General features: G+C 35.6%; 1 protein-coding gene across 2 annotated transcripts in view; it reads right to left on the bottom strand.

Annotated features, from left to right (window-relative positions):
* The window catches only part of DTNBP1 (dystrobrevin binding protein 1), a 166,577-nt gene that overhangs the window by 94,726 nt on the left and 48,200 nt on the right, over positions 1-23,651 (bottom strand). For both annotated transcript variants that reach the window (XM_020986793.2, XM_078153582.1), the window contains exon 6: positions 11,517-11,649. In XM_020986793.2, the coding sequence (XP_020842452.1) occupies positions 11,517-11,649 (133 nt within the window). The remainder of the gene's footprint in view (positions 1-11,516; positions 11,650-23,651) is intronic.

Here is a 23,651-nt window from a genome sequence, read left to right as displayed (position 1 = left end):
AAACCTGAAGGAACTATGGGTAGGAGAAATTTCTTTCCCACAGGAAAACGTGCTTTCTTCAGAACAATGAAGTGATTGTACTACTTGTTGTAATCAATAATCTGTAAATATTTCACCTCTTTCTCAGAACATTCCAACTATCACCTTCTCCACAGCTATAGAACTTCAAAGATTCTTCTTTATATGTCTTCATTATCTACTCTGCATACCTCCACTGATCTCCCAACTCAATATACCTCTATTTATCTTGTCTAATTCCACCCCTTGATTGTTTTTTTTTCCTCTTCAAAGAGTTTAAATATGTTTAGCCTGGTGCTGATGAATGAGCTTCTCTGCACAATATTCCTTTCTATGCTAAAGAGCTTGCCCCCTTGTGGCCATAAGTTAATCACTCAGTCAATAAGTATTGTCTGCTATGTGTCAGGCACCCTGCTAAAGGTTAGGGATACAAAGAGAGGTAAAAGACAGCCCTTGCCCTCCAGGAGCTCACGATCTAACGGATGACACAACATACAAGCAACTATGTACAAATAAGCTATATCCAGGATAAACAGAAAATAATCAACCAAGGGAAAGCATTAGAATTAAGAGGGAATGGGAAAGGCTACCTACGGAAGGTAGGATTTTAGCTAGGACATGAAGGAAGCTAGGAGGCAGAGCTTAAGAGGAGAGAATAAATAATGAAACTATGTACTGACTAAACAGGAAATTGCTGTGGGTTGAGTCCTGGGCTGTATACTTGAGCAAGGAGCAAGTTAAGAAGAAAGGAGCAGCCCTGCAGCATCTCAGTTCCAGCTTCAACCTCAGGCTGAAAGCTGCAGAGGAGCAGCCAGGCCAGAAATCACAGACCAAAAGGGAACGTGTAGTTCTATCACTTGAAGCTAGCAGAGCTTTCTAAGATAGCTAATAGAGGCTGAATCCAGGTGCAGTCTACTGTTGCTCAGACCCATACTCTAGACTTGCAGAGCGTGGAGCAAGGGGCAGAAATCAATCACTGACTTGACCACTTTGAGAGTACCGAATGCATAAAGGTCTCCAACCTGAGTTATCCCTAAGATACTGGACCAACACAATACTCAAAACCCCAGGAAAGTAATTAACAGGACAATCTCAAACCTTTCCTCCAAAAGAATTAATATTGAACATTAATTGACACATCCTGAGGGTGGAGACTGCCGCCATTTTTGAACATGGGACACATATCCAGGTGGGGCAACATATCAAGGAGCAACATGAGATGGGTGTAGAAGGAAAATTGTAACTCGGAAGGGCTAGGACCAATTCTAGCTCTGATGGGAGGAGCAGGATCATACTAACAGTATAAAAGCTGGCTCTCCCTTCTGTACAGTGTGCCTCTCCCACCAGGCAGCCCACCCGCTTCTTGCAAGAACTGTAAAAAATGATTCTTCTTTCATTCCGGACTTAGTTTCATTACTGAGAGCAAGACTCCACTGGGCATTGCAGCTGCGAAAGCAATGCGCTGCAGCAGCTCACCTGGGCTAATTTTTCAACCCTGCTGAGGGGGCCCAAGGGGCTCTGTTTCTGACACTATTGACATCACTTCCTCACTGCTTGAGTATAAGGCAGTTCTAGTTCTAACTAGTCTATGATTCTAACTAAAAATCTCTTTTTGTTTTAACCCATCTTAAAAACCTAAAATACTCATATACTTTTTCTTTGATAAACTAAAGTATTCAATATGTGATCATCTTACAGTTACATAGGATCATTTTTATCAATTATGACTACATATGTAGATGGAAAATGAATACTGGAATGAATATCTAAAAATTCTGAAACATGACTAAAAGTTATTTTTAAAAACAAGTTCTAATTTTTAAAAAATCCTTTCGTGAAGCCTAGAACTCAGAGGATTACTTTTTCTTTGACTGTTCTAAATAACTAAAATGCTTTTTAGAGACACAACAAAGTAAAACTATTTTTATGTTAGCTTTGTTTGGTTTTTGTGCACTTAAACTTTATTCTAAAAAATAAATGAAACTTTGAAAAAAAATTTAATATATAAATTTTATTGAAATCCAATGAGGAAATTATTTTAAATTTAAAAAAAAAGAACAAAACAAAACAAGTAAGTTTTTTCTTGATAATTTGCTTGTTATTTTGTCATACTTCAGTCCCATAAAAGTCAAGTGCCAACAAGACCAATTATTTTAGGGTTCTAGATCACTGAAGTTTTATACTTCTGTATTAATGTGGTTAAAGACAGAATAAAGAAATAATGGAGATAACTGATTTACATTTTACCATTCTCAGAACTAGGCTCACTCATGTTTTTGTTGTTCAAAATTTTAAACTCAGCAGAGGTATTATGAACAAAATAAAATACAAAGCAAAACAAGATCAAATACAATACAACTATTATAACATAGCTAACGGGCAAACAGACATTTTATCATTTTCTTCATAGGGAATGAATTACGAGAGAAGAATAAAAACAAAACTGAGCATTACATTAATAAATAAATCTACAGTGTGCTGAAAAGGAATACATTAAGTCTGCATATGTGTAGGAATCAACTATGTCAAACTCATAGATGTAGGCCTATTAGATTAGAACCACTGGACAAATGTTTTTACAATCATTTTATAGATATGAATGTTAAACCATTTCTCTAGGAGAAATCCATGACGAAACACTAAAAAACAATTCTATATATCAAAATACTATGTTCAAAATGCTACATACAAAAACAAATCTTACTTCACTCACAGAAACCTGGCTCTCCCCAGATATACTGCATCTCTCATTGGTTTAGATGAAGGATTCTTAATGGGTCCATGAACTTGTTTGTTTGTTTTTAATTTAATGACCGTATTTCAAAATGATTGATCCCTTTGCAATCCTATGTATTTTATGCATTTAAAAACATTATTCTAAAAAAACAAACAACAAAATACATTATTCTGAGAAAGAGTGCACTGGTTTCACCAGAATTCCAAAAGTACCCATGACACAGAAAAAGCAAAGAACCTCCAGGCTAGAAGGACAGTAAGCCCACTCTTAACTATGCAAAACCATACTGTCAGTTCCAAACCTTCTCTTTGATGCCACCACTCAGCAACATCTTCTTTGACATTCACTCTTTTCATCTATATTGCATTATCTAGACCTTGGTTTCAGTCATTTTCCAGTCATGTCTGACTCTTCGTGACTCCACTTGATTCCTGTCCCCAGTTCAGAAACCATACTTTCATCCCTCAGAGCCAGCATCCAGAGAAGCAACTTCTGTAGAGAAGGGACAAGCCATCACCACCAAGTGCCAACTAACTACCACAAACAGGGCAGTGAAACCAGTCTACCTGAAGCAGGAAGACCCCCAGAGGGAGAGATAGGAGGCAGCAGGTGCCACTCAAATCAAATTACTACTACCACCTTGACCTCAGAAACCAATATAGACAGCCCAAGGCCTTGAACCCAACAGTGAGAACAGGAAGGCTTCCAACCCACTACCCTTAGCCATCATCTTCAGAAGCCACCCTGTTTCAGATGTAGCCTGCCAACAGTAGCCTGTACTACTGAACACCTAAAAAAGAAAACTTTTGCCAACAAAGTTCTTGGTACTATCAAATGCTTCAACATTAGAAATTGATATGATTTTATTAATGGAAATGAAATTAAAGAAGAGATACATTAACATTTGTTTGGTGTGAGATCTTCCCTTATGACTTGCTGCTGAAATTTTCTATATGTGTTGTGTCTCCCACTAGAATATGAGCTCCTTGAGAGTAGGGACTGTCTTACTTTTCATTTATACCTCTAGGGCTTAGCATAGTGCTCTGCACATAGTAAGCACTTGATAAATGCGTTTTTCATTCATTCGTTAATTTTCAAGTATGTAGTTTAATGTGCCCAGTTTTTCCACAACTACCTCTATACTGATTATTGCCATCTCTATACTGATTATTGCCATCTTTGCCAGTTGACTGGGTAAGGTGAAACCTCTGAGTTGGTTTGATAGGCATTCCTCTTATTGTTAGTGATTTGTAGCATTCTTTCATATGATTGTTATTATTAATATGCAATTCTTCTTTTGAAAATTATTCATAGGCAATGGTTTTTAGATTTATACACTTGTTAGTTGGCTACATATTTTGAATATCAAACTTTTAGCAAAAATATTTGAATCAAAGATTTTTTTCCTCAGTCAATTCCTTAACCTCTTACCTTGTTACATTAATTTTGTCCATTTAAAGCTATTTAATTTCATGTAATTGAAATTATCTTTTATTATGATCTCTACTCTTTAATTCCCTACATGTAGCTGTAAAAGGTATCTGATCGGGTTTGTTTCTAATTTTTTCATGGCATGATCTTTAATATTTAAATGATGTATTCATTGAGTTTATTGTGATAAAATAAATTTCAGGCATTATTATTTTAAAAGATTTCTAAGATTCAGTTACCAGTCAATATTCACACCAAAAAAAGCCTCCCAAAACCTTATCTTAGATTTTTTAATTATAAATACAGCTCTCAAATTATGATCAAGAGAGTCTGGTAGAAAATATCAGCACCTCTCTACCCCAACCCACAAATAACCATTAAGTTCTATTTGCTCAAACAGTGATGTATCCCATCTCATTGTATTTATATTGAATTGGTACAAGTAGACTCTTAAGAGGCAGCAACTGGAATTTATGATCAGAATCAATCAATGAAATGAGTTCTTAAGCTTTTCCTGTCTGCAGTTAACCAAATATCAAGCCCACTGGAAGATGGCTAAGAATCATAACTCATATACTAATCTATTTATAATTAAGTAAACATGTGTGTATGTGGCCAGCAGGACCAGATCTAGGTAAATCTGATGATTGTTTTTGTAATCCAAGTCGACTGTGTTATATTTATTACCAAATTTGTCTCTGGTGTTGGGAATACCCAGTAAACCCAGTTTAATTAACTAAAAAAAAAAAAGAAACATATCACCAAGAAGGAAAGTTGTTTATTTTTAAGTCACAGAAACTATGAATTTAAGTTAAAAAGTAACCTTAACCTGTGCTGCTGCTGAGAGAAAGAAATACATGACATTATATTTTTACCTACTTATAGGTATACTTATTACCCCTGGGGCAAAAAAAAAAATGACAGTTTTCAGTCTTATTTTTATATAGCATTTAAAAGTTTGAAAAATACTTTACATACATTATCCTACTGGATCCTTACAACAATCCTATGCAGTAGGTACTATCACTATCCATACTGTGTGGAACAAAAAGCAGACTTCACATAGCAAGTAAGTGTCTGAGGTAGGATCTGAACAGGCAAACAATTGCAGGATCTGAAAGCACAGATGATAAGCAAGTGGGAAGGTTCTCTGAGTCACAAAGAGTCTTTGGGAGTATAAGAATAAAGTTCTATCCAACATATTCTAAATAAGTAATCAAGTAAGGGCTTTACTTGCCCAAAGTAAGAGAAATGGCAAAGCCTTCACATTACTTAGAAGTCCTAAACAGCTTCACTAAGTAAAAAAGAGCTTAAATGACTTATGATTCCCAGACAAGATTCAGAATGTGACCTATTTCTGCCTAGAAAAACACCCAAATTGGATTAAGTAAAGCAGTGTAGGCTAATAATAATAATAATAATGATAGCTGTCACCTACATAACATTTTATAGATCAAAAAGTGTTTTCCTCACGACAGTCTTGTGAGGCAGACAGTAGATAGAATTTTATCACCATTTTAGAAAGGAGGAAGCTTGAGCCTCAGGCAGGTTATGTGATTCTAAATGTCTATGCTGGGACTCCCGTATTCTTATTTCAACGCCAGCACTCTTTCCATTACGCTTTGCAGAAAGAATATATGCAAGTTATACTTTACTACTGAGATTTCTTCAAATCTTAATTTGTATTCTCTCTCTTAATTTATACATTCCTTATACTGTTTAGTCAAATAATTTATGTGGTTACTCCCAATAACTATTTTTATGGAAAATGTAATCATTATGGAAGTGGGTATTTCATCTTATACCTATTCCCTCTGTTAACCAGCCCTAGAGACTGCATCTATTAGAATCATAGAATTTTAAAGACAGAAGGAACATTATAAAAACAATTCATATTTATAAAATGTTTTAAGATTTGTAATATGCTTTCCCATAATGAAGTGGTACAGTGGATAGATCAATGGATTTGGAGGTTCAAATGGACCTTGGTTCAAACTCTACCTCTTATTACCTGTACCATTTACTACTTACTGCCTGAATTACTCAACCTCAATGTATCTCAGTTTCCTCATTTGTAAAATGAAAAAGTTGTACTGGATCAAGAGTTCTTAACTTTGTTTTGCCCTAAGACTCTTTTTGGCAGTCTGATTAAGCCTATATATTCCATCGCATGATGTTTTTAAATAAATAAAATAAAGTACACAGTATTACCAAGAAAATGAATTATACTGAAATAAAGATGTAGTTTTTCTCCATCTAAGTTCATAGATCATTACCCTACACCCCCAGGACCTTGGATTCCAGGTTAAGAACTCCCTGACTAGAGGTTCTCTGAGGCCTTTTCTAGCTGTGAACCTGTGCTTTTATGAATCTCATGAGAAAGGTAATAAAAATATTATTATTCTAATTTTCAAGGAATACTGAGACCCAGAGAGATACCCAAGATCACAGTGCTAATAATAAGTTCAAAACCAGGACTCCTGACTCCCAGATTCTCTTTTCACTACACTTCACTAATCTGTCCATGGCTGAGGTCTAGTTATTGTGAGTAGAACAATGGCTACATTCTTATTTCTAGATGGCTAACTATAACATTATAGAGTTAACCCCATGTTTACATATTTTGTGGTTTATTTACATAGTTTAAGACCAAGCAAACTATCCTATGACATTCAATAGGCTTCCAGCCATTTCTTCCAAACAACAGTTGGGGTTGATGTAATACAAAATGATTTTAATATGAATCTTAAAATAGCAGTAGTAACAACCTCCCAGAAGGCAGTCAGTTGGTCAGTCAGCCAGTCAATAAAGATCTATCAAGTGCCTATTATGTACCAGGCACTGCACTAAGAACGGGATACAAATGTAGCTCTGGTATAAATATCATGTAGATTGTGTGTGGGAAGATTACTGGTTAATTTCATTCATCGATATAATTCTCTGGTTAATTTCATTTATCTATATTATTCTCATTAACATTTTTTAAAATATTAATTTCAACACAGCAGAACAGGCAGGAACTCTGTTGGGACGCTTCATCCAATTTGACTATATAAGTGGACTACTCTTACTTTCAAAAATCTTTGAAAATACTTATACTATGTAAGATGTTCAAAAAACCTTTGGCTGGTATAGAAAACTTATTTTGTGTACATACTGTCACACAAATATAACTTCTAGGGGGCAGCTAAGTAAAATTGGTTTTTAATTAGTTATGGTAGCATCTACTAGAAAGAGATGAATCATATAGAAGCTGTATATGTATATACATATATATGTATATTCATATATATGTGTGTGTGTGTGTATACATATATATATATATATACATATATATATATATACATACATATATGTTCATTGTTTATATATTTAAGATACCAAATCCTTATCAGAGAAAGTTGATGCAAATATATTTTCCCATTTGACCACTTCCCAATTTTGCCTAGGCAAAACCTTTTCAGTTTCATGTAATCAAAGTTATCTATTTTATCTTTTGTAATTACCTCAATTTCTTGTTAATACATCTCTTTTCTTCCCCCACTTAAAAGTATTTTTTTCCAATTACATGTAAAGATAGTTTCAACATTCACTTTTATAAGATTTTGAGTTCCAAATTTTTTTTCCCTCCTTCCCCTCCCACCTCCTCAAGGTGGCATGCAATCTGATATAGGTTACACATGTACAATCATATTAAACGTATTTCCACATTAGTCATGTTGTAAAAGGAGAATCAGAACAAAAGGGAAAAAACCATGAGAAAGGGGAAAAAAAGAGAGAAAATGGTACACTTCGATCTGCATTCAGGCTCCATAATGAATCTTTTGGAATTTTCTGGGATCATTGTTTTGCTGAAAAGAGCTAACTCTATCAAAGTTGGTCATCACACAATGTCGCTGTTACTGTGTATGTGTTGTCCTAGTTCTGCTCACTTCACTCAGCATCAGTTCATATAAGTCTTTCCAGGTTTTTCTCAAATCTACCTGCTCATCACTTATTTTCGTTTTCTTTTCTTTTCTTTTTCTTTTTTTTTTTTTTTAGGCAATTGGTGTTAAATGACTTGCCCAGGTCACACAGCTAGTAACTGTCAAGTGTCTGGTCAGAGGCTGGATTTGAACTCAGGTCCTCCTGACTTCAGGGCTGGTGCTCTATCTACTACACCACCTCGCTGCCCCTCATCATTTCTTATAGAACAATAGTAGGAAGAATACATCTCTTTCCCACAAGCTGTGAGAGGTACATGATCTTTTCTCTTCTATTTTTTTTTAATAGCATGAATTTATGAGTGGAGTTGCTTGTTTGGCATCAATTTTTGTTCTACTGAAATTGGGATCAATTTGCGTCAGGCTAGGGTAAGTGCTGCCTTTCCTACTGGCCATAGATTTCTTCATGATCATGTATCCACTTAGAATGTATTGTGGAATATGGTGAAAGGAGCTGGTCTGAGTCTAATTCCTGCCAGACTACTTTCTAGTTTTCCCAAGTTTTTTTTAAAATCAAATAGGAGTTCTATCCCTAAATAATTTATGTCTTCTGCTTCATAAAATACTGGGTTTGGGGGTCTGTTGTTTCTGATTCTCCTTTGTCTAGTCTGTTCCTTTGATCTACCATTCTATTTTTTTTAAACAAATAACAAATGATTGTTGGTATGTAATGTATTTTGAAGTCTGGAAGCGAGTATTTTTCTTTCATTCCTAATTCTTTTCATCATATCCCTTGAAATTCTAGATTTTTTGCTTTTCCAAATGAATTTTATTATTTTAACAAGTTCTATAAAGTATCCCATTGCTATTTTGAGTGGTACAGCATAAAAAGTGTAAATTAACTTAAGCAGTATTATCATTTTTACTTTATTGGCCCAGCCTAGTCATGAGCACTGAATATTCCTTCAACTATTTATGCTATTCTTTATTTCTTTAAAAAGCTTTTGTAACTGAATCTATGTAAATTTTTTGTTTGCTTTGGTAGATTGGTCCCAATATCCATTATGTATTTTGTAATAATTGGGGATGGCTTTTCTCTTTCTATTATTGCCTCTTGGATTCTGTTATTATTACACAGAAAAGTAGTTGGTTTTCAAGGGCTGTTTTTTTTTATTTTGTAGCCTCCAACTTCGCTGAAACTATTGTGGCAATTAGTATCTTTATGTATCCCCCAGGATTTTCCAAGTATACCATCATATCATCAGCAAAAAAGGAATAGTTTTAGCTCTACTTTGCCTATATCTATGCATTTAATTTCTTTTTCTTGTCTTACTGCTATTGCAGTTCCAGAACTGTATCAAAAAATTGTGGAAATCTTTGCTTTAGCTACTCCTATATTTGTTGGAAAAGGCTTTAATGTATCTCCACTGTATATGATGCTTGCTTTTGGTTTTAGATAGATGCTTTGTCAAGGCTTTTACTACATCTATTAAGGTCATCACGTATGCTTTTTTTTTTAATGTTTTGCATTTTAATATGATTAATTATACTGATTGTTTTCCCTAATATTGAACCATTCTCGTATCCCTGGTATAAATCCAGCTAGATCAAAATGAATAATTTCTTGGATAAACTGTTGTAGTTTGATAGGATTTTGTTTAAAATTTTTGAATCAATTCACTAATGATATAAATCTACAATTTTCCTTTATTGTTTTATTATTTCCTGGGTTAGGTATTAGGACTATATTTGTCTCATAAAAGGATTCTAGTAGGGTGCTTTCTTTATCAATTTTTAAGAATAATTTATGTAGTAGGGCATTAACTGTTCTTTACAAGTTTGATAGAATTCTTCTAGGAATCCATCAAGACCAGGAATTTTTTTTCCTTTGGTATTTTCTTTATAGTTAGTTCAATTTTCTTTTGTGAGACTGTGTTATTTTAAGATCCCTATTTAGTCTTCTGTCAATTTGATATTTATATTTTTTTAAGGTATTCCTCTATTTCTTTTGTGTTCTCAATTTTCTTAGCATATAACTATATATAACAGATTCTGATTATTCTTTTTACTTCTCCTGGCTTTGTTGTGATTTCACCTTGCTCATTTGCTATTTTATTAATTTGATTTTCTGCCCTCTCCTTTTTAATTATATTGACTAAAGGTTTATCAATTTTATTAGTCTTTTCAAAGAAAAAGTTTTTATTTATTATTTCTGTGGAAATTTTTTGGCTTCCAGTTTATCTATTCCTTCACTAATTCTGAATATCTCTTCTTTTGTGCTGATTTTAGGTTTGGCTATTTGTTGGTTTTCCATTTTTTTAAATGCATATTTGCTTCCTTAATCTTTCTTTTTCTATTTTGTTAATGTTATGTTTGTAGGGACATGATTTTCCCCTCTCAATCCAGTTTAGTTTGTAGGGTTTTTTTATTTTGTTTTAAAAATGAAGTTCAGAGATAGCATCCGTTACAAAGGTTAAGAAAATCAAATGTGTTATAGAGTAGGGCTTCATGATTTTATTTCCTAATGGACTAGTCTGGGAGTGAGGGAAAGCTTCCTAAAATAGTCAAGGGATTCTAGAAAGGTGCTTTGCTAAAAATATCTCCTCTCCCCCAGTCACCCAGCCTCCAAATTGTGTTAATTGTTTTTATCAGAATAACACCTAGATAACATGACCTTGATAAAAAGAAATTTTGATGCAGGAGAAGAAAAGACACATTACTGAATAAGAAGGAATTTTAGGTGAGGAAAACTGGACTGACAAAAGTACCAGGAAGTTCCTGGAAACCTGAGGGGGAAGAAGGTGAAGGAAGGAGCAAGGTGGGATCAAGGAAGGACTCTGCCTCTACTTTGCCCACGTAACCTATGTGTCACTGCAAATCATTTTTGTACTTTCTTAGGTTACCAGCGCCTGAGTTAAAATAAATGGTCTGATATGAAGGAGTATAAGTTCAGCCGGTTCAACCCAGTCAAGTTAATTTAGTGTCCTGCAGACTAGCACACTTTGAGTTAAGCCCAATGTCTCTCCACACAATCCCTGCTCCTCACTCCTGGGAGAAATAAGAAAAGAGAAAAAGAGGGAAAAGAAAAAGAAAAGAGATATATGCTACTAATTCACTGGGGAAAAGTAAGATCAGACATGTTTTCTTACATAACACTGCCTCTTGGTTTCTCAATGTCCATGCCTTCCTCCATTTTGTTATGGGTCCTAGTAAACTCCTCTCCTTGTTGAGATCTACAGAGCTTCCAACACAAATGTCAAGGACTTACTACACAACAAAAAGCGGCTACAGATTTGGGGAAAGTCCACATACTAAATAAATAAATTGATGAATAAAGGTTATAAGTTTTATTCATCTTTGAATTATTTTAATCAGCTTAGTCAATAGTATAAATTGTACAAACTTACCTTTTATTTTTCTTGTAATTTTCCAGTTGTTGTGTCTGTAGATGTTTGTATCTCTCTAATTCATACTGCCCACATAAGTCTTCCAAATGCAGTAAATGGTCTTCTACCTCTTCAAAATTAGCCTCTAACTGAACTGATAGAATAGAGGAGAAAAAGGAATAAAAGAATTATCAAAATGGCATGACTTGAACAAAGAAAATTATTTTCTATAAATTCAACTTTAAAAATTATTCTTATTGCTTTGCACATTTATATTATTTCTCATCAAATTATTAGACTTAAATGCTAATATCATTGACCATCATAAAACATACTCCAAACTGTTTTTTCCAAATGTTATCCAACATAGCCAAGGAATAAAGTGTTCTGATAGATGAAGGTAATATATAGGAAGTTACTGATACACTGATTATATTAAATTGTTAAATTACTTTGATTAAATTTATATTGTAAAATTAAATACAATAAAATATAGTTCACACAAATGATATTTAGTAATAATTTAAGTTTTCTTTGATGACCTAAAAGCACATCAGGACCTTGTAGTACCTCAAAGATATTACAGTGAATACCAGTTATCATTGTACCACAGACATGCCTCAACCCAGAGAATGTTAGAGGTCAATTAAAACTTAGAGACCACCTAAACCTGAGAAGACAGAGTGGGTCACTTAAATCATTTAGTCTAATCCACTTATTTTACATATAAGAAAAGAGCCGTTCTTAAGGGCTAAGGTCACAACGTTAGTTAATGGCAAAGGAAGGGCTGGAACTTAGTTTGGAGAAGACCTTCATGATATTCAATAACCCTGCCATTTCATTTTAAGAATGTACCATTGTTATCTGGATGATATAGGGCATTACAGAAAAAATGAATGGAAAAAAGAAGGCTAGAAAAAGCTGCTGTTGGCTTCAGAAATGCTAGGAAGGCAACATAACCATGGCAAAACAAATGCCCATTTAATTTATTGATTCAATTAACATTGAAGAACAGACAGCTATTCCACAGGAGCCAAATCTCAGGCTAATCCTTGCAGGAAAATGTTATGTTCAAATAACGGCTGTTTAAAATCCAATAAGACAGTAAGTAGAAACCAAGAAAACCTTATCAGTAAGAAAATAATTTCATTTTCTCTTTTGACATTCATGTAATTGACCACTTCCACAAAAGCTCTATTCTAAACCATCATTTAATTCAATTTAACAAATTCTTAGTAAGCACCTACTGTTTACAAGGCACTATGCTAGGATCTGGGGCTCTAAAGATGAAAATGAAATAACTCCTCTCAAGGACCTTACATTCTTCTGGGGGTACCACACATACACAATAATCTGAGAAAAGAAAGATTATTAAGAACTGTAGGATCAGGAGGTGGCAGGATTCTGAAAGGCAGAGCTGAGGGAATGCAATTAATGCAAAAGTAGCTTAGGGTTCTTTCCAGATATGTGTCCATTATCCATTCTGGAGCAGGGAACCTTCTAAGTCCTTGGTGCGGCCTTCTGACTGAGTCCAAGTTTTACAGAACAAACCCTTTCATTAAGGGGATTTGCTCTGTAAAACTCAGATTCAGTCAAAGGGCCACACTTGAGGACCTAAAGGGTCATACCTTTCCCCTGAGGACATTTTCTTTTCTTCCTAAGTGCCTGACTGACAATCTTCTTTTCAACACATTTTTGATTCTCATCCAAGGGACTTGAACATACATAGTGGTGCTCCCTCAAATACCCTAACTTCCTAGCCCCTCAATTTACTCATTTCCCATGGCCTATTCCTCCATTCCACCTCAGCTATACACCAAGTAGCCATGCTTTTGATCTCGCCACTACCCATAAGCATTCCACTTCCATGTTCCTGAACTGTGATAATCCTTTACTATGTTATTTCAGCTTTCCCTATGCCTTATGACTCCTAACCTTGTTCTTTATCCGTTATGTGACTTCCAATGCCTCCATCCTCCAGGACATCACCTCTGCATGGCTGCATTCTCCTCCCTTCCCTAGCTTGGTTCTTTGTTTGGTGTACCACCGGTTCCACATCACACTGTCCTGTGCCTGCAAATCCCCAAGTTCTTTGCCCAATCACTGATCATGCACTGCCCAATCCCATCATTGGATTACTCTATTTGTATTCTTTTGCTCCTACATGTTGCTGAATGTAGCTGGAGAAAGTCACGGGACCCTGCTGACAAGGCATACTACATGTGTATGTTATATAGTCTCAGCAATAAGTCTTCAGTGCAATCAGGCAATCTTTTTATACCTTCCAAACCAATTTGCTATTCCATTTACACAGCGGCTCTTCCTGACTTTGTCATCCCTCCTCAAACCTCTTAAGGATTCTCCTCTTCTCACCCTCTCATGAGGCTTAGGACCTTGCCTCAAGACTTCACAGAAAAAATCGAAGCCATTTGCCAAGATTTTTTCTTCTCCCCTATTTCTTATCTCACTTGAGGACCTAGAGGGCCATATGTGGCCTCCAGGCCACAGGTTCCCCACCCCTGTCTTACCATCTTAAGAACTCATTTTTTCCAAGTTTTCTCTGACCAACCTCACTCCCCTCCCATTCACTGTACCCTTGTTTTACCTTCCCTTGATAAGTGTGCATAGTTTATGTTGCCTTGTGCTCGAGTTCCTAATATTTCCCAAGTCCACACACGTGTCTTGTCTCTCCAACTAAGATGCATAAGGTCAGGGATAGCCTAATCTGTAAGCTTCTTTTTCTTTCCTTTTCCCCCATATGGAATGACTCAGAAATGCTTATTATAATTGATTTTTTTGGGTGCTATTTTTTCCAGCAAGTGGATAACATTTGGCCGCTGATTGTGTACTCACTCCCAACTCCAGCCAGAAACACCCTGACCCCCACCCTCTCTAACTAGACAAATCCTATACATCACTGTACATTCCTTAAGACCCATTTCAAATGTTGCCTTGTCCTGGTGGAAACAGAAGTTGTACTTCAGGCCCCTAGCTATTCCCTTCAGTTTCTCTGAGGAAATGAGCACACACAGAAAACAAAAGGCCTAGTCAGAGGAAGGTATTGCCTCTTGCTGCCTTCCCTAGTGGACACAGTGCAGCAAAAGATCAAAGGTTCCCAGTCTCAGTCAGAGGAATTTGTCTTGCTCTTCCTGAGGATTTGTGTGGGCAGAAGAGTAAATAGACAAATATGGCTGAACTGCAGTATATGGCGGGGAATAATGTATAAGAATCTTGGAAAGGTAGAAAAGAGGCCAGGATATAAAGACATTTAAATGCCTAAAAGAGGAGTTTATTTTTGATCTTAGAGGTGATAAGGAACCACTGAGGTTTGAAAAGGTGGTTAGATGGGGTCAGACCTACACTTTAGGAAGATCTCTTTGACCACTGTGTAGAAAATGGAACAGACTATGAGAAGCAAATGGCTTACTATTGTAATAGTCTAAGCCAGCAAGCTAAGCTAGCAAGTCTAAGCAAGCAAGAGGGCTTGAACGAGGGTGGGAGTGGTGGCTATGGTAAGGAGGGAATGAGATACAGAAACAGAAACAACAAAAACTGGCAATTAATTGGCTATGTAGGTTTAGTAAAAGTAAGGAATCAAAGATAACACAATGGTTGAACATGACTATAATATAAAGAGATAAGGAATTTAAGGAAAAATATACAAAATAGTTTTGACTACACTGAAGTTCACTTAGAGCATATTTGGCCATTTTATCAAGCTCAAACATGGGTGTTCTAAAATAATCTGGTAGCTGGTACTGCTGACAGAGAAGAAAAATACTCAGAATTTAAATTGTTACAACTGAGGAAAAGAAATTCGGTTGTGCCTTGAAATATACAAAAGACAATTACAGGACTATTTGATGGGAATTGGAGTAATAACATTTAACTGTTGTTTAGTCACGTCCAACTCTTCCTGAACCCATTTGGGATTTTCTTGGCAAAGATACTGGAGTGGTTTGCCATTTCCATCTCCAGCTCATTTTACAGATGAGGAACTGAGGCAAGTAGAGTTAAGTTACTTGCCCAGGGTCATACAGCTAGTATATGTCTGAGGCTAGATTTGAACTCAGGAAGATGAAGCTTCCTGATTCGCTGCCCAGTGCTTTATTCACTGCACCACTTAGCACTTAATATATAATTAATTCACTTAGAATTCAACAACTCTATTTAAAAGAAGTTTATCTAAACTAAGATTTACTAACTTCTTAATGCACTCATTATATTCTAACTTGCATTACAGTTATTTGTGTACATAGCCTATCATGCAATAGAATATAAGCTTTCTGAGGATAGAGCACGTGTTGTGTTGCTTTTGTATCCCTGGTACAGAAAACACAGTATCCATTAAACATAACTGGTGCTTATTTTAATAAACATTTACTAAAATTTATTTCATTTTTTACTATGCCCAAAGGGATATAAAACACTGCATACCCTTTGATCCAGCAATACCACTGCTAGATCTATATCTCAAAGACATTAAAAAAAGGGGGGGGGACCTATTTGCATAAAAATATTTACAGGAGCTCTTTCAGTGGTGGCTAAGACTTGGAAATCGAAGAGATGCCCATCAACTGGGGAATGGCTAAACTAGTTGTGGTATATAATTGTTATGGAATATTATTGTGCTATAAGAAATGACAAGCAGGATGATTTTAGAAAAACCTGGAAAGACTCACATGAACTGATGGAAAGTGAAGTGAAGAGAACGAGAGGAACATCATACACAGTAACAGCAATATTGTTTGACAAAGAACTGTGCTATTAGCTATTCTCAGAAACACAATGATCCAAGAAAATCCCAAAGGATTAATGATGAAGCATACTATCCACCTCTAGAGAAAGAACTGATATTGTTTAAATACAGACTGAAGCATACTATTTTTCATTTTCTTTTATTCAAGTCTTGTTGCACAAAATGAGTAATGGTGAAATGTTTTACATGACTGAACATGTATAACCTATATCTGATTGCTTGCCATCCAGGGGGAGGGGGTAGTGCAGGGAGGGAAGAATAGAATTTAGAACTCAAAATTTTAAAAAAGTTTAAAAATTGTTTTAATATGTAATTGGGGGGGAAATAATATGTATTATTAAAAAAAGAAATTGATTTCATTTTAACTTAACACAAGCTAAGTTAATAATTACTACCATTATATAAAATAAGTTAATAATTACTACCATCATATAAAACCTATTTTATGATTCTGGGTCTCAAATATATAGATCTAAAATATTGTCTTTTTATTACTCTCTAAAAATCAGTTTTTTAGGTTAAACTTAAGTATTATTACACTCTTAAATGCAAGACACCTAAACAGAAGAGAAAGGAAAAAAAAAACAACTGAAAACCACCATTATTTCTGAAAATAGAATGGATAATAAAATTAATGAATACTGTGTATAAAATACCTGATTTTTAATCCTTCTGAATTTTACTTGAACAGATGGTAATTCCCACTTAGATTCTACTTCAATTGGCTTAGCACAACACTAATGAGACCAAAATCATGAATTCAACACCTAGATGGGCAGTTAACTTTTCACAGAAAGAAACTGTAATATACCTAAACTATCCTTTAGAGAGGCATCAGGCAATAATAGAAAGAAAGCTATATTTGAAGTCAGAAGATGTTTCAAAACCCAGCTCCTCCACTTACTATCTGTATAATCTCATTTAAATCACAATCTCTCTGGGCCTCAGTTTCCTCATCAGTAAAATAAGGGTGCTGGCCTAGATGACCTCTAACGTGCCTTCCAGATCCACATCTATGATTCCACTTCCAAAACCAGTCATTCATACATTAGTCATCGGGGAATTAGTCTTTTACAGACCACTACACTAAGAAACTTAGGTTATAGGACCCAATGATGATTGGTCAATATCATCTTCCAGTATGAAGAACAATACATTTGGATTCAAAATGCTAGCAATGCCATCAAAAAGGATTATTCATCATTTCTGAATATATTTTTAAACTAAAACTTTAAAATAATAACCAAGATAATAAATTGATATATTCATATTTAATTTAAATATTCTTAAACCATTTTATAAGAACTAATAAAATTTGGGCATATATTATTCAGAAAATGATGCAAATAGATAATGATCCTTAATTTATCAAACAACTCATCAGTAACATAACTTTAACGTGCTTTACAGATGAAATTAACAGTTGCTAATGCCTCCTCCCCTGCCAAAAAAATCATCATGTATTTCTAAATATACATGGATGTATTTTATATTTATCTTTGTTTATATCCTTCCCCTCATCTTACTCTCTGCCCCTAGAATGTAAAATCCTTGAGGGAAGGATTATTTTGTTTTTAGGCAGGTAGATAGAGAGCTCTGTGAATTACAGTTCTGAAAATTTTCTTGAATCTGGTTTACTTTTTGTCCAGATTAAGGATTTCACTGATGTTGGGAATTATTGGTAGAAAAAAAAAAACTCTTTCATTTCCAGCGTACATGGTCAACTTTTGCCAGATGGTGAAGTGGATAGAATGCCTGATAGTCAGGAAGACCTGAGTTTAAAAGCCACCTCATATACAATAGCTTTGGGATGCTGAGCAAGTCACTAAGCCTTGCTCAGCCTCAGTTGCCTCATCTGTAAAATGGGGATAAGAGCACTTATCTCACAGGGTTGATGGGACCAAAAGACATAAAAGACTTAAAGCATTTTGTAAATCTTGAAGTGCTATATAAATGCTAGCTATTAATTTTTTCTATATTCAAAGTGACTAATAGGGTGATTGGAAACATAGTACAGTTTTAATAAATGCTTGCAAACAGAATGAAGGAGGATGTTACAGATTTTTATAAAAATAAAATCAGATTGCTTCCCCCTATCCACTCCCCCAATCTGGATATCAATAGTACTCAGGGAAAAAATAAGCATTATAATGAGCATTAAGCAAATGAATATAGAATTTAAAGCCCTAACTTCCCTGACAGAACTTATTCATGCACTATTACAAAAAACTTTTAAATATAAAATTCAAAGATAAGTAAAAATAAACTTGGTAATCAACTTGGAATTAATGTACACAGAACAACAGTAAGCACACATACATACCAATATACTTTTACAAAAAGAACAAACCCCACCCTATTGCTTATAATAATAACAGTATGTCATATTCATGTGATCAATGGAAAAGAGAAGTAGAATCTAATTGTGAAAATACATTAGGGAATGCCTGACAGCTGTTCATGAAACAACTTTACAAATCTCCAAGAGAATTCCCCAAAGGAACAGTGATTTCATTTGGAATTTTTCTTTATACCATTTTTTCAGGTACATATTATTGCCAGCAGTGCCACTGATATCAATTTAACCAGCACACCAAATTTAATTATAAGGAATATTATTTTATACTCATTTAGTACATCAATAACAAAACAACTCAGATTAATGAAACAAAGAACAATCATTTGGCTTCAGGCTGATGGTAGAAAGATGAGGTATAATTCTTTTGTACTGTGTTTGAGGGCATTGACAACTATCAACAAACCAGACTCTCTAAACACTTAAGCTACTCCCTGGTGGTGATATGAAAACTTAATGGGAGCATTAGTTCTTAAAAACTATCATGGTACTAATTAGTTAGCTGTAGCAACAGTACATTAAATGCTATCTTCAGTTAATTTGTCTACTGAAGAGCCTAACTCACCAGCAGGAAGTAACACGGGCAGCAGGAGAATCTCATTCATTAGGCACTAATAACTATGTAACCATCCTGTGATATAGCCAAACAATAAACAAGTTAGAGAATTGTTAAAAAGGTAGAATTAGAACTCAAAACTTCCTTTATTTTTAAAAAAACTATCATTCCAACTTCACTTAAAAAAAAAACAGAACATAAAATGCTGGGCCATAGGAGACTGCATTTCTTGTTCTAAATTGAATCAGCCTTTTGAAACTGGTTTACCTAAAAGAAGCAAGAACTGGATAAAATTTGTACTACTTCTAGGAGTTATTTTCAAGCATAGTAGAGTCATAGAATTAGAATACCCTCTAGTGGCAATTTAAGAAGACACAACATAGATTTCTGAATCTTACCAAAATTTCCCATAGAGAATCTATATTGGGGTTATTTCAATGAAGAAGAAAATATTTCATAGGATCACAGGCTTAGAGTTGGAAGAGTCTAGTCGCAAGACCATGTAGTCCAATTCCCTCACTTTAAAGATAAGGAAACTGTGGCAAAGAAAAGTTAAGTGACTTACAGGGTCATACAGGTATTAAGTATCAGACATGGAATTTGAATTTAGATCCTATGCAGGAGCCAGGGCTTTCTTCCCATTGGGACAAAATAATTTTGTGCAGTTAATTTGCAGAAGAAAAGTTCTCTATACAGGGTGAATCCAAAGTCTCAGAGCAGTTAAATGCACTATTAAAATTTAAACTACACTAAGACTTTGGGGACACCTGGTAAATACCAAACTCTCTCATCATTTGTTATTTATGCAGCTTGTAAAAATGGACTGTTTTCTTCACTTTATGAGCCTTTACCCTTTTATGCAACAAAACTCTCTTATATTACTAATCTGTATTATCTGGGTTTTTAAAAAAATAGATAGATCATTCCTGTTCCCAGTAAATTTAGAGTTATAAGGCTGTATTATACTATTAGGTCCTTGATTAGGACTTTTCTCCCAAAGGCATTTTTTTTCTAAATACCAATAAAACATACTTTAAAAACTGAAAAATAAATAACCACCCACTCCCAACACACACACCTATACTCCTGATCCCATTTTTTCTAAGCTCTCAAGTGAATTTGCTTCAAACAGTTAGCCTTTCTTCTTCAGCACCTTTAGATTTAGTTCTCAATGGATTCTCCCCTCTGCTTCCAAAAATATCCAGGTATGTTGAAAGAATCTTTGCTTGACCCTGTTACTTTCATTATCCTGTTTCTCCTCATACCTCTCTGACTTATCCTTTCCTGTTAGACCTTTACTGACTCCTCTCTCTCCCCAAACCCTCTCACAGTATCTGGTTCTTTGCTTTTTTTACCTTCTTTGGCATACTCATCCATATAGATTCAACTATCAATGAGCTGATCAGATTTTCTTGAATCCAGTCCTCAAACCCAGGCTTGAGTCTTCCACAGTCTACCTGACTTAAAGTTGACATTCACCAGAGTTCAATTCCTGATTCTTTTTATATAACAAACTCTCTTCCACTCTCATAAGTTCAACTATTACCTCTAAGCAGAAGACTCCCAAATCTATAGCTACAACCTTTGGCTCTAGGGCCTCCCCTGGGATGTAGAGAGCCCCTACCTATAAAAACAATTGATTAAAATCATAGGCAGACTTCCAGAAGCCAAGATGGTGGAGTAAGCAGTAAGTTGCTACAACTCTCCCATATTCACTTCCAAACAGCCATAAAATAGCACCCCAAAACAAATCCTAGAATAGCAAAACAGCAAAAAGATGAGTGAAATAATCTTTAGTTCAAGAAACTTGAAAGATTGCCAAGAAAGTTCTGTCTCACTTGAGCAAAAGGGGAATGCGGTCCAGGACAGGAAGCGTCCCAGTAAGCCAGCAGGAAGCCCCACTTCACCAAACCAGAGGGAGATCCTGAGCCCGAGTGTGGTGGAGCAGGCAAACCCCAATACCAGGATACCCCACATGCCACAGCATAATCAGGGGAATAGGCAGACTCCAGTTCCAAGAAGCCACATGCTTCAGCATAGCCTGGGCAAACAGGCAACCTCCAGTGGCCAGATAGTCTCAGCTTCAGTGCAGTTCTGGGGGAAATGTAGAAACACCCCACCGGCCTCAGCACATGCCAGACACTAGCACCAAGACCCTGGCTCCGCACCAGGTAAGTTGACAGATCCCTATGGCCTCCAATAGTGAGAGCTACACCCCCCCCCCGACTCCATCCCTTCAGCACAGCATCAGATATAAGAGTCCCCTTGGGGCCTCAGGGCAACGTCATTGCAGCACCAGGTAAACAGTTAGGGCCTGCAGCCCCTAGCCCAAGAAAAGCCCCTTCTACCCCAGAAGGAGTGCTCAAATTTAAAAGAAAGGAAAAAGGCCAAAAAAGATGAACAAAAAACAATAACAACAACAAAAAAGAATCTGACCACAGAAAGCTATTATTGGTGACAGGGAAGATCAAGACACAAACTCAGAAGTGGACAATAATGTCAAAACGCCTATGGGCAAAAGCCTGAAGAAAAATGGGAAGTGGTCTCAAGATCAGAAAGAACTCAAGAAAGACCTCAAAAAGGAGCTTTAAAATCATATAAAAGAAGAAGAAGAAAAGTTGGGAAAAGAAATGAGAATGATGGCAAGAGAAAACAACTAAGAAAAAGAAAACTGCTTAAAAAGTAGAATTGGCCAAATGGAAAAGGAGATGCAAAAATCCACTGAAGAAAACAATTCCTAAAAAAACAGAATTGGCCAAATGGAAATGGAAGTACAAAAGCTAACTGAGGAAAATAACTCCTTTAAAAGTTAGAATCCAGGGGCAGCTAGGTGGCGCAGTGGATAGAGCACTAGCCCTAGAGTCAGGAGGACCCGAGTTCAAATCTAGCATCAGACACTTGACACTTACTAGCTGTGTGACCTTGGGCAAGTCACTTAACCCCATTGCCTAGCCTCCCCCCTCCAAAAAATAAACCCATAAAAGTTAGAATCCACTGATCACTTCATGAAAGAGATCTCAAAATAAAAACTCCAAATTATAGAATTATCAAGTCAAGGAAAAAATACTACAAGTTACCAGAAGGAAACAATTCAAATATTGAGGAGCCACAATCAAGATTATGCAGGACTTGGCAGCTGCAACATAAAGGATCAAAGATCATGGAACATGATATTCTGGAAGGCAAAGGAGCTAGGACTACAATCAAGAATCACCTACCTGGTGAAATTAAGCATAATACTTCAAGCGGAAAATGGTCATTCAATGAAATAGAAGGATTTCAAGCTTTCATAAGGAGAAGACCAGAACTGAACCAAAAAACTGATCTCTAATATCAAGACCCAAGAGATGCCTAGAAAGGTAAAAAGGGAAAAGGAAACATAAGGGATTCAATGGAGTTGAACCGTTTATATCCCTACATAGGAAGATGATACTTGTAATTCTTAAAAATTATACCACTAATAATACCACTAATAGTACAGCTAGAAGGAATATACATAGACAGAGGGTACGGGTGTAAGGTGAATTTGAGGGAATAACTTAAAAAAAAAACTAAGGAATAAGAAAGAGGAGTACTCTGGGTGTAGAAGGAAAAGAGGGAGGTAGAATGGGGTAAATTATTTCACATGAAGAGGCATGAAAAAACCCATTACAGTAGAAGGGAAGATGGGAAGGTGGACAATGGCCACCATTTGAACCTTTTTCTCATCAGTATTGGCTCAAAGAATGATATAAACAATGAGCTGCATATAGAAATCTATCTTACTCGAAAGGGAAGTAGGAGGGGAAGAGATTTAAGTAAAAGGGGGCCGACAGAAGGTAAGGCAGATCAGGGCAGGTGGTAGACAGGAGCAAAACACTAGTGAGGAGGGAAAGAATGAAAGGACAGAGAAAACAAACAAGAGGAAAAATAGCATGAAGGAAAATACATATTAGTAATCATAACTGTGAGTGTGAATGCGATGAACTCTCCAATAAAATGGAAGTGGATAGCACAGTAGATCAAAAAACAGAATCCTATAATACATTGTTTACAAGAAATACACTTGAAGCAGAGAGACACACAGAGTAAAAGTAAGGAGCTGGAGCAGAATCTATTATGCTTCAGCTTAAGTAAAAAAAAAAAAGGGGGGGAAGGAGTAGCAATCCTGATCTCAAATAAAGCAAAAGCAAAAACAGACCTAATTAAAAGAGATAAGGAAGGAAACTACATCTTGCTATAATTTATCATAGACAATGAAGTAAAATCAATACTACACATATATGCACCAAGCAGTATAAGCATCCAAATTCTCAAAGAAGAAGTTTAAGTGAATTACAGGTTTGTGACCAAAAGAGAGATAGAGAGCATTCAAAATAGATAATTTTGATTATATTAAATTAAAAGGCTTTTGCACAAACAAAACCAATGCAACCAAGATTAGAAGGAAAGCAGAATGCTGGGAAACAATCTTTACAGCAAGTGTGTCTGATAAAGGCCTCATTT

Source organism: Phascolarctos cinereus, unplaced genomic scaffold, assembly GCF_003287225.1.
Source record: "Phascolarctos cinereus isolate Bilbo 61053 unplaced genomic scaffold, phaCin_HiC Scaffold_4;HRSCAF=312, whole genome shotgun sequence".
In the NCBI taxonomy this organism is placed as follows: Eukaryota; Metazoa; Chordata; class Mammalia; order Diprotodontia; family Phascolarctidae; genus Phascolarctos; species Phascolarctos cinereus.
This window is presented reverse-complemented; position numbering and strand designations above follow the sequence as displayed.